This window comes from Ammospiza caudacuta, chromosome 14, assembly GCF_027887145.1.
Source record: "Ammospiza caudacuta isolate bAmmCau1 chromosome 14, bAmmCau1.pri, whole genome shotgun sequence".
Taxonomy (NCBI): Eukaryota; Metazoa; Chordata; class Aves; order Passeriformes; family Passerellidae; genus Ammospiza; species Ammospiza caudacuta.
This window is the reverse complement of record NC_080606.1, coordinates 552170-569362: the sequence shown is the minus strand read 5'-3', so window position 1 is coordinate 569362 and position 17193 is coordinate 552170. Positions and strand designations below refer to the sequence as shown.

Genomic DNA, 17193 nt, shown 5'->3' with positions numbered 1-17193 from the left:
CCTCCATTGGTTGCCCTTCTTGTCCTTTGCCTTGTTCGATGGGCGGGAGGAGAGCCTGCTTTCTTTGAGGAAAATATCTGTTTCTCCTCAGTCTTGGGAAGGGTCGGTGGCTGGGGCTGCTCTCATGGAAGTGGAGGCATCGATGCCTGCTCACGTGGGAGGGAAGGCACTGCGGCCAGCTCCGGTGGGAGCAGTGGCACCGAAGCCTCTCCCTGCGGGATCGATGCCTCGGGAGGCAACGTGGGCGCATGAGGTACCTGGACTGGCAGGAGCTGGGGCGGAGGGACAAGGTACGGAGATGGAAGATTTTCCAGTGGTTCCCACTCCTTGCCCAGGTTTGCTGAGCATCTGAGAGTTCTGATAGGGTACAATCCTGAACAAGTGTATTTCCACATCTTAGCGTACTCAATTTACTCAAAATCCTGCAGGTGGTGATCGACTATGTAGTTGTACAGGGATTCGCACATCCTTATCTTGAAAGTGCCAAACACTGGCCAAACCATGTATTTTACTATCTCCTTCTCCTCCCCCCCCCCCCCCCCCCCCCCCCCCCACTTTTCCATACAAAAATGTATCATCTTTTCCTTGGATTTCCCCACCCTCCTGGGGCTTTGTCCCAATGTTCCAGCATCCATCCCAATGGGCTTCCCCTCGGGATTTCAGGCAAAAACTTCTCGGGATCTTGGGGAAGTTTTTCCAGGGGCTTTTTCTGGCACTTACTCTTTTTCAGTCCCATTTTCCCAAAAACCCCACTTGCTATTTTTCTCACCTTGAGTCCTTCGGATGGGATTCTCGACGCAAGTCCCAAGTCTGGTCCGGTATCGATTTCCTAAGTCTGTGAAACACCACAAGTCTACTCAGCTGCACAGAGAACTGCTCCATGGGTCTTTCAACTAGTATCGAGCTCTCTTACCTGCTTCTCCAGATCAGAAGATGGACTGGCTACCGAAATCTTTCGGGAACATTCTTTCCCCTCCTGACCCCAACTGTGATCGACCCCCTGAACTCTCTATGAGTCCCAGCTCCCACATGTAACAAAAAAAAGCACTCGCTTCCCCCTTGATCAACCACTTCCCTCGCGGGAGAGTGGAACTGCAATCTTGGGGTCCACACTCGCTTTGTGATAGAATCACGTCTCACACACATGCTCGATCACATCCCACTCAACCACACGGTACTCACAGTTCCTTTTCCTGTGTGGATTCTTTGTGCACGTCAATTTTCCAAGTGAAAAAAAGCAACGCAGTCTTGGAAATCCCTCTTCATAGTGTTCTGAGTTTCTGAAAGCTCTGAGCCCATTTTATCCGTCTTTGGCTGTGGTTCTGGATTCGGTTCGGTGTTTGATTGGTTTTACGAACTCCCAATCCCATCACACTACTGAAATCAGTGGGGCGCCTCCTGACTGGAGAGAGGTCCCCGAACCCCAAATTCAAATCACGTCAGGGTCACCAGAATTGTTATAAATGATCAATCAAAAGCCTAATTATCAAAAATTAGAAAATATTTATTTATCTTTTTCCGCCACCAAAATATGGTCCTCAAAACCACTAGAGCCCAAGAGAAAGTGTCGAGCCAGGTTCAGCACGGGGTGATCCCAGATCCAACCTCTTACACATTGGACCCTTCCCTGTTCACAAGAGCCACTTCTAAGCGCGGATGTTTTATACAGTTTATTATGTCTGAGGCAAAGGAGTCCAAGTTTCTTTTGTAACTCTGCATATTCATAGTTGGTTCTTTCACTGTGCAGAGCTGGACAATCGCCGTTTCCTGGTTGATAGCCGGCATTGATCGAATCCCGGGAAGTCGCGTATTCACACGTATTTTTCTGAGGACTTCAGCTATCTTGATCGATGTTATCAACAGGGCAATGATTGCTCTTAGGTATCTTCCGATGACTGGGTGCGTCTATTCATAAGCTAAATGCCGACTGTTATCCTGCCTTCTTCAGGAATTTCAAAGTTTGAATAGATGTCTGCCTCTCAGGCTGCTTACGGTCAGAGACTCGTTTGGATTTCACAATCTTTATAAAATACATTCTTTTATAGCATGAATTATTTCCCAACATATATTACAGTACCCTTTCTCCCTCCTCTGTATTGTTCCCACCAGGCAGCATGGGCTGCCTAGGACAGGTAAAAAGAAGGCGTACACATGTCCATTGAATGTCAGTTGGGAATGGAAAAGCTTGGTGCTTAGGGGGTGAGGCATGGCAACATCTGACCTCCAATCAAGTTACAAGAAAGCAGTGTCCACCAATAAATGGTAAAAAAGAGCTGACAGACAGACTTTGGGAGGGGCCAGGGTTGGCTGATGCAACCCCCAGGGGTATTAAAGACTGAGTGTTCATCTTCAAGATGAGCTGCCCACATAGTACGCAGCCACAAGGGCAGTTCCCAGCACTGCAATTTTTCCTTATTTAGTCCTTTTGTTGATTTTTTTTTTGAAGTTTAATAAGCCTTTTTAAATTTTGAAAGTGAGCAGTTGCATCTCATGCTATTGCAGTAACAGTGGTGTGTGTGAAAATAATCACAGTATTGTGAAGTGCCTTGTACTGCTTTCCTCTCCCTGTTTTCTGAAGGAGAATAAACTTATACTTCAGTAGCAGTGGAACTGATTCCATGCAAAGTTCATGACTTTGGGAATGCTGCTAAAGTTAAAAGGTTTGAACTCTTCTCTTGGGTGCAAGCTCATAGAAATGAACAGCCTCACTTCTCTGTCAGGTTAATGTTTTGGTTATTTTGGTTGTTTTGGTTATTACTTATTTTGAGTATCAATAATTGCATTGATCTCCAACACACATACCCAGTGTGAAAAACGCCAATACTTTTTTTTTTAATTTTAAAAGTTTAATAGTAATAAAATGGTTGTAAAAATAGTAATACAATTAGAGTAATAATAATGTGGACAATTTGAATTAGGACAATATGAGACAATAGAAACAAAGAGTTACAGATGTCCAGGTACTGTTTTCTGGGCAGCACAAGCCTGCAAAACATGTTAACAGAGGATTAACCCTTAAAAACAACAGCCTGTTGTATGTTCATACATTTCATACATGAGGCACAAATTCCATTCAAACAAAGGATTCTGTCTGTTCATCATCAACTTCTTCCTCCTAAACCTAAGGCGCCTTCAATCCTTAGCCAGGCAGGAAGAAGTCAATTTTTTCTGATAAGAAGGCAATAAATTATTTTTGTCTGAAAGATTTAGGTGTCCTGCGGCTGCTATCTTGCTGCGAGTCCTTTCTCTAAAAAAAGTATCCTACATAGCATAGTTTCTATTTTAACATTTTTTATAACCTAAAACTATATTGAACAGACTACTTAAGAGAATTAATACAGCATTACTTTCTAACACAACACATAAAATATTAATTTTAATATTTGGGAGAAGCCAGTCATAAAATACACATTTTTCACACCCAGGTATTGAGTTGATGCTGTGCATTTCAGGTGCTCAATTCACATTTGTTCCCTGAGGCTACTGATGAGTCAAGGCTTTTTTACCTTGATCCACAGAGGTGATATATTCTGTCTGACAAGCACTTGGGCTCAGGTAGCACTTGGCAATGCAGCTCGTTACACAAATCATTGCTCTAATTTTTCACTCTGGCACAACTCAAGCCCAGTCTGCAAGAAACAGCTCCTGCAGAGTTGCTATTCTGCTTCCTGTGTCCCTTTGTGCCTGAGTCTTCCTGCTGGCTCTGTGGTCAACGCAGTTCTCAGCCCAGCCCGGGCCTGTCAGGCAGGGAGATGCAGAGGTGCAGATGGACCTCCTGTTGTCTCAGCTGATGCCCTTTAACAGTGTTTGCAGGTTAACATGAGCTGGGAGACACCTACTGCTTCATGCCCAGTTGTCTGGGAGGAGCTCAGTGTGCCATCACTACAGAGAACCAAAGATGCTCAGGCTGATGTTCACAACAGCATACGACTGGTAGTGTTAGTGATTGATCTGGTGTTTCTACAAGAAGAAAGTGTGAAAAACACGTTCACTCTCCTGTGAAAATTTAAAGAGTTTAATAAAAGACAATGGGAAACAAAGAGAGTAAAGCAAAGATTACGACTGGGTGCATCTTAGCACTCAGCCAAGAGCACACCGTCACCTTTGGGGATACCCCTTCAATGCCTTTTCCATTAGATCAATCTTGTGAAACATGCCAATCATTTGTTTTGAAATTTTAAAAGTTTAACAGTAATAAAATGGTCATAAAAACAGTAATGCAAATTGGAGCAATAAGAATTTGGACAATCAGAGTTAGGACAATAAAGGACAATAAAAACAGAGAATACGAACATTCAGATGCTTTCCTAAAAAAGCATGTCTTGCTAACAAAGGATTAACTCTTAAAAGCAATAGCCTGTTCCCTATTCATACATCTCATACATGATTCAAAAACTCTTTTCAAACAAAGGGTGTTTTCTGGTTATAATTCAACTTCCCCCCCTTCATCTTGTAAATCATGTCAGACTCCATGAAGTCTGCAAGGAGACTAGTTTTTCATGATAAGGAGGATAATTCTGTCTCTTTTGGATTTTAGTGTCTTGTTGCTGTTATCTCTGTGCGAAGAATTTCTTGATTATCTCATCTCTTTTTTGAGCTAGTTAAAAAGTATCTTACGTAGCATAGCTTCTATTTTAACATTATATTATAACCTCAAACTATATTTAACACATGACTTAAGAAAATTAATACAGCATAACTTTCTAACGTAACACATATAACATTTACTTTAATATTTGCAAAAAGCCAATCATAAAATATACAGTTTTCACAACCTGTTGCATATTCATAGACCCTCATGCATATCCATAAACTAGTTTACATTTTCCAGGAACCATTTAACATGGTCCCTCCCTCCTCGGGTCTGCCTTTTTAGCATATGGGTGTTTCTTGGTTGTGGTTTTGGCTCCTCGTTGTCACTTCCAGTTTGGGCCTTTGTCCATACTTTCTTCAGATGGCAGACGCTGATAGTTGGCATATCAATAGCAGGGTCCTCCTTACATATTCACTGGATTTTATCTCGACCAAACAGAGAGTTCACCCATAGCTATCAGCTACCACTACTACTATGTCTACGTTTTTGTTAATAGCAGAAATGAAAGCAAAGTTATTTTAACATTATGCATATAACATTCATCCTAGTATTTGCGAAAAGCCAACAACATATTATATATTTATAACAAAAGTTTGGATCCAGAATTCTCAGTGTGCCATGAGCTCTGCTTCCCTGCCCAGGGGCTGCCCCTGCGGCTTTGGGTACACTCTTTTCCCCAGCTTTCTGCCTGTGACCAGCTGCCTTTGGAAGCTCATCAGGGGCAAAAGTTTCTGTTCATTTGCCCAGCTGTGACGGGACAACTCTAGCAATTTATTCCAGAGATTAGGTCAGTCTGTTGTTTCTCCATGGTTTAAAATCACTCTGCTGTTCAAGCCAATGTTATAAATAAAGTGGACTTTTGTAGGCAGGGTTATGAATCATTAACGATGTAATTTTATTCTGAATTGTTAATTAATGTAATAGATTGTGATACGTAATTTATGTAGTAAGTTATGAAGTAATAACTTAGAGTTAAATGTACTGTGGTATCAGTGTGTGCCCACTAGAGGGGAGGTGGTGGAATGAGTGGACGAGTTTTCTAAAAAGCTACCTCATGAGATGATGACATTAATATGAACTATGTTTGGAAGACTAGCCAGCCAATGAAGCCTCAGAATTCTAGAATAACTGGCCAGGAATGCACTATCTTATGGACCAACTAGCAACCAGGAAAAGGACCCATCAACAACTGAATTGAAAGCCTGGTGTCTTTCTGTGAAACGTGAAACTCGAGTTGGAGGAAGCACCCTGTATTGCAGTTTGTTAGTTTGTATCAGTTTGTTAGTTTGTATCTCTGACTTGTCACGTAGGCCCCTGGCTTACCCTGAGGTCTCATCTTCTGTTGCCTCGATTTTTAATGAAGAGGCCCAAGCCTTTTAAAAGAGCTTGCCCTCATTTCACCTGTTTCTATCAGCCAACATTGTAACACAGTGCAGAAATAGGTTTTCTGTAAGACTAGCATGGATTTGTATCTGATAAAACCCTCTCTCTTTGCTCCTGAGCTGAGCGCTTGCTCTGTTTGCAGCCTCTTCTACAGTAAGGGCTCATTGCAATGCTAATAGCAGGAGTGGGTGGTGTGGACACACTTGTGAATACTAGTCTGAGAAGGTGGATTGTTTTTCAGTTTGTTTTGCACCAGTCAGCCCTGCTAGAACTTAAGATTCAGTGGCAAAAATACAAGAGAAAACCTTCATGTTTGTGCTTACCATCATTACTACACACTGAACGATTAAGTACGGTGCCACAGATGTTGGGGATGGTGTCACAAACAAAGGCGACACCTGCCCTCCCTCGTTCCAGTGTTGCCAGGAGCCGGCCCGGCCCCTCACACCGAGTGCAGCTTCCCCGCAGCTGGGACGCTCTTCTCGCATTCCCGCAGGCTCTATGTCATCCCTGGTGGGGGCCGAGGCGGCGGAGCAGACTCTGCTCGTGGGGAACTTGGAGAGTCGGGTCCAGGAGGAGATCCTCTATGAGCTCTTCCTGCAGGTAGCAGACAGGTACCCTTATATATCGAAATGCTGTTCTAATGCTCGAGAAGAAAAATTCGACCAACGGGATGTTCAGTTAGGAAAGCTGGACATGCTCTCCAAAGATCCCTTCAAACCCTGACCTTTCAGTGACAGTGTAGAAGCACAAAGTAGTTGGACCTGTTTGAAGATTCCTGCCTGTTTTCAAGATTAAACAGTAGTCTGCTGTATAACTGTAAACTGTAAATGTGATCTTAAGTTTATCTTCTTAGGGGACATAAGTAATACAAGACAAAATGTAAAAGTGATAAAGATGGTCTTAGAACACAGTTTTGCATTATTCTTCTGCATAATCTGCAACAGCCATCCAACTGCCAGCTTTTATCTGGGTCGTTAGGTCATCCCAGTAACTTGTCTTTCCCTTGTTTTATCTTGCTTTCATTCCCTTTTGCTGCAACAGCCTATGCTTCTCATTTTAGTTTTGCCCTGTCATTGAAAATATCCAGTTCAATATTCCTGCAATGGCATAGTCCTGAACATAGATCCCTGACCTCCAGCTCTTCCCCTCCATCAAATGATGACCATGTATCTACTGCTACTTCTAAACTATTAATATTTTTATTTATGAACTGGAAGGTAACTTTTGCTATGGAGTCAGCAAATTATTCTTCCCCTTTGGGAAACTAATTATTATGGCATGGTATTCTAAAAATAATAAAAATTATGGTTATGAATGATTAAACATGAATTGATGCTTGGTTCCCTTTTAACTTGGCTCCCTTTTAATTTCTGGAGTTGATTTTTGTTTGTAGAAGACTCAGAATTTGAGCTTTGGGAATGTGGAGACACATTTTCAAAGTAAGAAACTTACTGGTTTCTGACTATGGCTGAAGAAAAATTATTAAATATTCAAAACATAATGAAGTGTCAGTTTCTCCTAAATAATAGAAATTTCTTTCAGGCTGGACCATTAACCAAAGTGATGATTTGTGAGGACAAAGAAGGAAAACCTCAGTCTTTTGGATATGTCTGCTTTAAACACAAAGTATCAGTGCCTTATGCAAAAGCTCTGCTGGATGGAATCTGTTTGTATGGAAGACCAATTACCGTGCAGTATTGGAGGGGTATGTTTTGTAGTCCCAATGGTAAAGTTTAAGTGTAAATGTTTATACTTTTTAAAGAACAGTTTTGAATCCTAAAGCCTTTTACAAAGATAAGAATTTGTAGTTGGAAAATTAATTTTTTTGTTAAGAAACAAAGACTTCCTGTGGCTTTTACATAGGGAAGGATTCAGTCTTTGTATTTTTTTATTTTCTAAGAGAATACAATAGATTGGGTCAGAACATCATAGCTTGCAAGCTGTGTCAGACACTGCTGTATGGAAAACAGCAATCCAGGTTTTCATGCCAGATTACATTTAGGAATTGGGGTGTAACTTTACCTTGCAGCCTGACAGAAAAAATTGATTCAGTATGGCCAGACACTATTGAACTCTTGGATAATTTTTAGACTAAAGCCACAGAGTTATCAGTGCTTTTGTTTTAAAGGTAAGAGGTTGTAGTTCATATTATATTCTTAATCAGGTATCGTTTGCAACCCAGACATTAAGGACTCACATTCCTTCAGGGCTACTGCTTCCTTCAAGGCTCTACTGAGCAGTTACTGGGTTTAAGCAAATGTCTGTTGTTCTTAATATCAGAAGCATCTCTTGTGTCTGTAACTGGGTGACGATATTGTTCTTGATTACTTCAACAACCCTGATTTGTGCTTCTCTAAGTGAATAAATGAGAAATGAACATTTTCAAGCTGTAAAATGATGCTATTGATTATCTGCCGTAAAATGGCAGCATACCTTTGCATACTACCTTAGATCTACTAGGAGACTACAGATGACACAAAACACTTTCTGTGGTTTTTAACTGGTTAATTGAATTGTCATAACTGAATAGTCATTATGCTCTTGTCTTATTTCCAGGGAATTCTCCCTCACCACAACTAGACAGTTGTACAGACGGTTTTGAACACCATATTGACTTAGAGTCTCCTGCAGACAGGTAACAAACATGACCTTTGAATGAACCTTATGATCATAATTAAAAAAAAAATTGTATAAAGAAAGTGAGTTGATGTGGTAGAGCAATTTCAAGGTTTTTCATCAAAATAGCATCTTGCTATTGCATCCTTACTGAGGGCTTATGACAGGCTGCAGTTAATTATAATGTTTGGTTGTTAAGCTTACCAGATGATTAGTTAGATTCAATTTTCCATACTTTATTTGTTTCTGCAATATTCAGGACCATGAGAACATACTGAACCCTGGGGTTTGTACTGACAATGTTTTCAGTCATTGGGGAACAAAATCTGACAAGTCTTTTTTTAACCCCACCAAGTTTACACCTGCATTTTTATGTGTATATGCACAAGCAGCTGTCATATACATATGAATGCACAGTTATAAACCTGTTATAATGGAAGTCTGAACACTCCAGATTCAGTATTTAAGCTGAACTCCCATGGTGAAATCTAGTACCCTTTTGTGCATGCACATAAGAGGATTGCTCATTAGTTAAACATTTGGGTATATTTCATTTGTTTTATCTTTATTTTTCATGTAAGTCCTGTTGGATATTACCATTATTACCATTATCATTACATCAATTGTCCTCTTGGTTATTACCATTACAGCCCAAGAGTTAAGCCTCAGTACTCTGATCAGCAGTATGTGGTGGACATTCAACCTTTGTACATTGGCTTGTTTTTTCTTTAGGCATCAAGAGCTTTCTGGAAGTCATCCATTTCCTCTTACTCCTTTGCCAGTGAACAACAGTTTACTTCATGATCACCCTGGCTTTCAAGAGGTGGTGAGTTAGTGTTAGAAGTTAAAAAATTTGGGAGTTTTTATGAAGCTGAATGCATTTTGCATTTCTGCAAAAACCAATGCTTGCTTTAGGACTCAAAATGTGCTATAAGCACAATATTAGGACACTTCAGGATCCTCTAAAAACAGGAATCTACCAAATCAAACAATTTTCTTCCTGCAAGAATAGCTTAAAGGTATATAGGTTAAGAAAGCTAAAAAGTGAAGTCTACGAAACTTTCTCCTGCACTGTGTTCCAAATGGGGGGACAAGTTGACCTCATTGGACTACAACCGTGCAAGCAAAAGCGTCTCCACATATAGCTACGTCTTAGTTCCTCTTCTTAATTCAGAAAGGCCCACCAGGAGTTTAAAATGTATTAAAACCTAATCTAAAACTCAGTGAATCACCAAGTTTGGGAAACAACAGTTTGAGGTTTTCTGGCCTAAGCCTTCACATGCCTGTGTACGTCTGTCCTTCATGATTTACTTTCACAGCAGTAGATGACAAGAACCCACACTTCACTTCCCCTCTACAAGATTGGTGCATCAGACCATTATTACCCTAAATGTCTTGTCTGCGATATTCCACAAAGAAGGAAACTGGTCTCTTCAGGTGGAAATCTGTTCATCAAACCTACTCCCCAAACACATCATGAAGCTTCTGAATCTGCTGAGTCTGTGGACTGATAGGATTTAAGAAACTTAGCCTTTAATGTGAGGTACCAACTTTAAAATGAGGTACCAACTGTGGACAGTCCTGCTCACCAAGTCTAACTGAGGACTGGCCAGCCCTTGGAACTAGAGAAGGGGAGCAGTCTGGATCAGTTACCCTTGTTGGCTGCAATCTGAGCACAAAAATGGAGAGCATCTATTCTCCATCTGTGGGGTGGGGGCCTGCCCTCCCATCTTCCCACACCGTGCCCTGAGAAGGGCTGGTCCTTGTATGAACTTGCCCATCTCCTACTCCCTTTTGAAGGCTCAAGTGCACCATCTTACCCTCTGTGCTTGCTGATGAACCTACTCCTCAGTAACAAGGCAGTAGACCAGCACACACAACCAACTTCATCCCATTTTCTGCTTGCCAGAGAGGATGGTAGTGAAGTGTGTTTCACATGATAGTTTGCTGAAGCTACAGCAGAAGTCTCTCATCACAAATCTACCTCACCTTATGTTGGCAGGTTGCCAGGCAGGTTGCTCACTTGGGAATCTTTCAATGTCCTTGTTGGAATGCTTTGTTCCACATCAACTTTAAAATTCCTTTAACCAGGTTTGAAGAACTTGCAGATGTGCATGCCTTTACAGTTCCAACAGGCACTGCAATTACAAATATTTATCAAATAGAGATGAAGAAATTAAAGGAATACCATCTTTCTTTACCCTATGTGAGGACTACCTGGTGTAGTAGTATAATTTAGCGTTATATCAGGTTGTCTCTGTTCTAACCTTGCCATGAGAAATTTGTCTACTTTTCTGAACTATACTAGTTGTTGTCATAAAATAGCTTTACTCTCAAGCATTCTGTGTTATTTTATAGTTTGCTGGTATTTTAACTGATTAGGTCATGATGCATGCAAAATGAAGTTCTTTAAAATTTCCTCTTAACAATAAAACAACTCAAGTTTCTATTTCTCTAAATGTACCATGTTCTGGCATAGCAGTATACAGTACAGAGTCCAATGGGTTAACAATTTCTTTATTAGCAGTACCTTCATACTTATCCTTTTCTCCCTATCAGAATCAAACTGCACAATTCAAGACTGCGAGGAGTTATCCTGAATTTGCCACATTTAAGTGACTGTGAAGTGCACCAAGCCGGATGAAAGAAAGAGAAAATGGCAAAGTTGTGACAATGACTAGTACTGAGGAGAATAAAAGGAGACAAAGACAGTGTGGCCAAAACTGGGGGAAAAAAAAACCAACAAACCCAAGAAAAAGACATATTAATACTGTATATTTTTTATTATTATATTTGCTTTCATCTTTGAACTTTATTAAAGAAGGAATGTTCAAGATCCATAGTATTTTTGAAATGCATTATGCATACAAACTTAGAATATCCTGAGTTGGAAGCGTCATGGAGTCCAAACGGACCCACACCCTCCCTGCAGTCCCCCTTCGCACCCCCTCCCAGTACACCAGCCCCTGGGGAACAAGTTCTCTCCCCAAAACCATACCAGAGCCCACTGAAACCACAAGGTCTGGCTTTTGTGCCCCTTCTATACCATCTGCCACAACTGAAAGGAGTCTGGCTGGCTCCGCTGTACTTGCAACAGCCCTTTAAGTAGCTGCAAATTTCACGGGCCCAGCTACATCAACCTCTAACCTTTACTTATCCTCAATAAAAAGCATTGATTTGAAATAAATTCACAGAATAGTTAGTTGGTGGTTGGAAAGGAGCTTTGGAGATCATCTAGTCCAATCACGCCACCAATGTAGGGTCACCTGGAGGTGACGCAGGAAGTGTCCAGCTAGGTTTTTGTCTTGAATGTCTCTGGAGAAGGAGACTCCACATCCTCTCTGGGAAGATGTCCCAGTGCTCTGCCACCCTCAATGTAAAGAAGTTCTTCCTCATGTTATGGTGAAGTTTGGTTGTTCATTACCACTGAAGTCAAAGGCTGTCAGCTTGTGTAGCTATTTATACTTATAAGTAGGTAATCAGAATAACCACTGGTCTATAACAAGCAAAACAGAGTTTACTTTATTGATTTTTTTGTAGCAGTAGAAGGACCACATTTTTGCAACATTTTTTCAAGAATGGTTCAGCTCTTGTGACTTTAATACATACGGAAATAATTCTGCATTTAACAAGAATGACAGTTCCATAAAACTGTTATACAAATAATTGCTAATTGTGTGGAAGACCTGTCTTGCACTGTTGCACCTGTCCTTACTCTTAAAATAATCTAAGCCTAATATAAAAAACTCTGAACCCAGGAATAAACCATAACAAATTGTTAACCACTGAAATCTACAAAAACATTACCTGAGCAAACCACTTTGATAACAATAACAGGTATTTTTTGTCAATTGCTTTACAGAATTAGATAAAAATGTGATGGTATATTGCAAAGCATGAAAATCAACGCTAAAATGCTTTGTTATTTTTATTTCTGTGCAAAATGTAAATGGCTGAAACAAATTATAAACATGCCAACCCTAGAATGAAAAAAAAAACAAACAACAAATTAAATTATTAGACAGTGCATTAAGTGCAAAAGCTGCTCCATGTGCTTAGATCTAGCTTTGGCTTCAATTTGGATTGTAGAAATGTGTCTCCTTTTTTCCCTGTGAGAACAGTCAGGCATTGGAACAGGTTGTGCAGAGAGCAGTAAAGCATTGCCTGTCCTTGGAAGTTTTCAGACCAGGCTGGATACAGCCCTGAGCAACATGGCCTAACATAATACCTAATCCTGCAGTGACTGGACTAAAAACTACCTGAGGTCACTTCTAACAGGAATTATTGTATTCTGACATAGTATTGTGACAGAACTAATCCTAGGAACAATCTACAAGCATTTCTGTTTGAAGGTTCACCATCACTTATTTCCTTAGACAAAATACCCCCAAATGGTATCTGATAATTTACAAGCAAGCTTGCATTAGAAACCAAACTTCGTTGGAACTAAGTTAGATTCTTACACTATCAAGTGTCGAGAGCCTGAAGTATAATTCAGCAAGGACCTTAAAAAAAAGAAAACAGAATAAAAAGTGTACAAAACCTTATTTCTGGACATCAAGCATCTTTTTAATATACATTTTACATTAAGTATACTGTGAGAATGATAAAGATTTAATTTTTGATGAACCATCAAGTGTATCTTTACACTGGGAGCAAGAACGTCCATAGGCAAATGTCCCTTTCCTGCCTCCTAATCATTTTTGCATTCCTCATGGACTGAACGCAGTGCATTGAGGGCTTCCACTGTCACTGTGAGCTTTCCAATTACTGCACTGGCATCTTGTGAATCAAAAACTAGAAAGGAAACATCAGAAAACAGCATTAGCTATTCAACTTAAGATTTCACTTTTGTTTTGGTAGTTTTCTTTAGTGTTTGGACAGATTAAAGAGCAACTAGCATATGCTAAAAAAAATAAGGGAGAGATAAATAAATAATCTTGCAGTTCACACCCTCAGACTACTGGAAATTAACCACTCCTAGAAGTAGAATATACATCAGTAAATGCATTCATGTTAAAATTAATTTAGAAAGGAAATATCAATATAATAATTGTTTATATAAAATAATTATTTTTCACAATATGTAAATAAAGATTTTCCAAATTCTATTAAACTTATATCTACATACAAAGGAATAGTTTTAAGTAAAAATACAGCAATTAATGCTTTTTCTACACTGTGTATGATGGACGGGTCCAAATCAGCCTCGACAAATCACTCAGTGAACTGACAACTTCAAGAGCAGACTTCAGGGGACTGTATCTTTTTTACTTAAAAGAAGAGCAGGATAATTATAGTTAATTATATCAGAAGATAACACTAATTCTATTTTCTCCCTTTTTATATTGTCCTATTATCTCTGAGACATACTGTTAGATGTTTTTACTACAACATTTTTCATCCATCTTCTTGCTTAGCCATTCATTTACTTGCTTCAAATTTCACATAAACCGCTTTGACACAATCAGCAATGAAAAGAACAAAATATGAGAAAGATATATTGTTGCAATCCTCAAAAAGAATAAAGGAAGTTTGGTATCTAACTTAAGAATGACTTTATATTTATGCAGTAGTGTCCTATGAATTTCCCTGTGTCTAGGTTTATTATTTTTCCTTAAACCAATATCCAACTCAGAGAACATGTACAACACTACTTAGCAATTCTGTTTATTGTGCCCTTACATTTAATTGACATCTTTGTTCAGATCTGAAGAATTAATCCTTTTACAATTACTTTATCTAAGAAAATATGCAGATACATTATTTTGCCACGATCTGACATATTTTAACATAAAATTAATTTAAATCCTCTGAAACATATTAATTTTCAGAAAATATAGAAGTTTATATGTTATGGATGCAATGAAAATCCCAAAAAAACTGTACAGCATATGCAGGAAAGGGGAGAAATGCAGAAGGGAAAAAGAATAAAAGTATTTCTAGCTATTATTATCATTTTCATATATATAATTAACATAAAGTAAAAATTGGTTTAAATTAGTCTGACAGTTAGAGGAAGAAATGCTCCTCACAATATTTCAGTAGTTGTCATTACATGGTAGTGATTAGCTTACAGTAACTAGTAATAAAACTCAGTCCTTCTGGTCCTAATAACTCTCTCAGATGAGTTTTGTGAAAAGTGACTTTTAAGAATTATGTTTACCTAACTAATCAATCTTATCAAATGGGAATCATGACAGCGGGAGGTATGGTCATAAATTCCAGAAAAAAAATCAGTCTTCCAGTGAGAGAGCGCAAAATAGATTTTTGGAGGAGCTTTTGTACTTGGAAAAAAATGATTGGTGGAGAAAAGCTTAAGTTCCTCAGCCAGAGCAGGAAATGCATCATATCTGTATATTATTCTTCCTGAGTATGGAAATCTGATGATTCTTGGAATTTTCCTTATCGCGTTCCTGTAAATTTAAGTATTTTAGCAACAGCGTGGATGCAAATCATGCATGATAATGGAAATGGATAAGAAAGCGTATTTTTTTCCCTCATTACTCAGCTTCCTATTGCTCAAGTACAGGAATTAGACACAACAGTAGAAGTAGTAAAGTTACATTTCCCTGGCATTCTGCTGGGGCTCACTCGAACTCTTGCTATTGCAAAAGGAACTTTGTGAACATGCGTGCTCTGCATCCAATCATTGAACTAGTTCACTTACTGGGAGAGTTACTCTTTTATAAGAGAGGTGCTTTCAGCTTCTTCACTGAGCTTCACCCCAAGGGGGAAAGAGGATTGAGAGGAAAAAGTAAAGAGAAAAGTGCACCATTGGTAATCATGTCTCTGCTGCCATGGGGAACAGGAAATGAGCAAGGAGAACATTATCCTCACAGTTGACAAAAGGACCAAAAGGCCTTCTTGAGTCTTCTTATCAATGTTATAAAAACACATCCTATGACCTTAGGAAAAGGAAGATTCCACACTTCTTAATCACATCACCTTGCTCTAATGGAGTCACAATGACTTTGGTCAGTCTGTTACAGAAGGGTGCTCACTAAAACTGATTCCTAATTAAAACCAACAGTATTTCACATTGTATCATACATATTTCATGTGGAGGAAACAAACTTGAGGTACTTGGGGCCATAACGTAATTTCAAATAAAATACAGACATTAGTAATACCAAATTGCTGATGAAAATTTTAATACAAAACAAATTTTTATACAAAATACATATTTATTGTCATACCACAATGAAGTATGTTGTAGAAAAGGCAGAATTATAGCAGTGGACATAGCTTGAAAGTTCTTGGGTTTCATAAACTAATTTCTATGAGGTGAGAATGCTATTTGGTTTGGGTTTTTTTTTAAAAAAACTTAAGGGAATAATACTAATAGATAGTTTTTGCAGACTTCTGCAAACAAATGTAGAAGTTATTAGTTAGTATTAAATAATTTCTTATTGAAACAATTATTTGCACAGTAATGCCTGCAAAGCAAAGTAGAAATTCAATTAATTTTAGGCTACAGAAGTTTACAAGAAAGTGATCTTTAAAACTTACCATCAATATCTTGCTCAATGATATCTCTTTGCTTCTGGAATATCTCTTTTAAACTGACATAAGCAAATCCAATGTCCTCACATTCAAGATCCTGCTCATCTTCTGGAGGATCACTGACCACTGTAAATTTTAGGCTAAACACACACACACACACAAAAAGGTATTTTGCTTTCATAAAGGGTCAAAAATCAAATTACAAAAAATGAAAAGAGAAAAACCACAATTTTACAAGTTTAAAATAGAGAAACGTCCTTGGTGTTAAGGGCAGAATATTTCCATAAATTTTGTTTCTTGGTGGTCCTCTTGATACAAAAAAATGGGAAACTGGACTACTGGTGAACTTCTGCCTTCCTATTTATTCAATACAGAATTGAAATTTCAGCACAAGCCAAACCAGACATTCTGATAACTGCAGGAAACAACCTACTTGTAACACAGGGGACAGTAGTGACATGATGGCACATGTAAGAGATGAATGCTTCTGTTCTGAGAAAAAGCTCACTGCTGTTATTTTACCTTATTTGTACCTCAGGTTTGTAAAATATTTAGTATAGTTATCTAAGTATTTATAGGGGAAATTGCAGCACACAGACCAGCTATTGTTTCACTGTGTTGAGGAATCAATCCAGTGCAGGTGGCTCAGAAGAAGCTGCAGGTTGAGCGCTGGAGGAGCCCAGCCCAAGGTAAGAGGCTATGAAGCTACTATCCCTTAGCACAACAAAGGCCCAGGGACCCATGGCCCAGCCAGGGGAAGGACACTCAGAGATACAGGCTGGAGCCAGTAACTCCCAGACTTTGGGTACAGCCAGGTGAGGGACACTTCACAATGTAGCAGGAGCCACAGACTGTCCTGTGAGGGTGTGAAAGCCGAGAGGTTCCTTTGTTCAGGGTCCTTACTCTGAGGCTCCAACTTGAACTGTTATTGTCTTATTTAATTACTGCACCAAAACCTTATTTTAAGGATTGGGACCTCTAAGTGACTGGACATCTGTGCTGGAGTTGGTGAAGGCAACTGGTCTGACTGGGACAGTTGTGGGGGGTGTAGCTGCCAAGGGACCTCAGTCCCAGATCAGGTGGTGAAGTGA

The 17193-nt window shown here is 39.3% G+C and overlaps 2 protein-coding genes across 2 annotated transcripts in view; one reads left to right on the top strand and one right to left on the bottom strand.

Annotated features, from left to right (window-relative positions):
* The first annotated feature begins 248 nt into the window (after nucleotides 1–248).
* On the top strand, nucleotides 249–11349 carry RBM11 (RNA binding motif protein 11). Its single transcript, XM_058814348.1, has 8 exons — nucleotides 249–290; nucleotides 3719–3813; nucleotides 6120–6130; nucleotides 6474–6580; nucleotides 7523–7685; nucleotides 8537–8615; nucleotides 9329–9422; nucleotides 11156–11349. Exons 1-8 carry the CDS (start codon nucleotides 249–251, stop codon nucleotides 11213–11215), a joined length of 651 nt encoding a protein of 216 aa, XP_058670331.1. The 3' UTR covers nucleotides 11216–11349.
* Nucleotides 11350–11629: 280 nt separating this feature from the next.
* The window catches only part of RPGRIP1L (RPGRIP1 like), a 43410-nt gene continuing 37846 nt past the window's right edge, over nucleotides 11630–17193 (bottom strand). The window contains exons 22-23 of the mRNA XM_058814124.1: nucleotides 16109–16242; nucleotides 11630–13393 (exon numbers count right to left, since the gene is read on the bottom strand). Of these exons, the coding sequence (XP_058670107.1) occupies nucleotides 13290–13393; nucleotides 16109–16242 (238 nt within the window). The 3' untranslated portion in view covers nucleotides 11630–13289. The remainder of the gene's footprint in view (nucleotides 13394–16108; nucleotides 16243–17193) is intronic.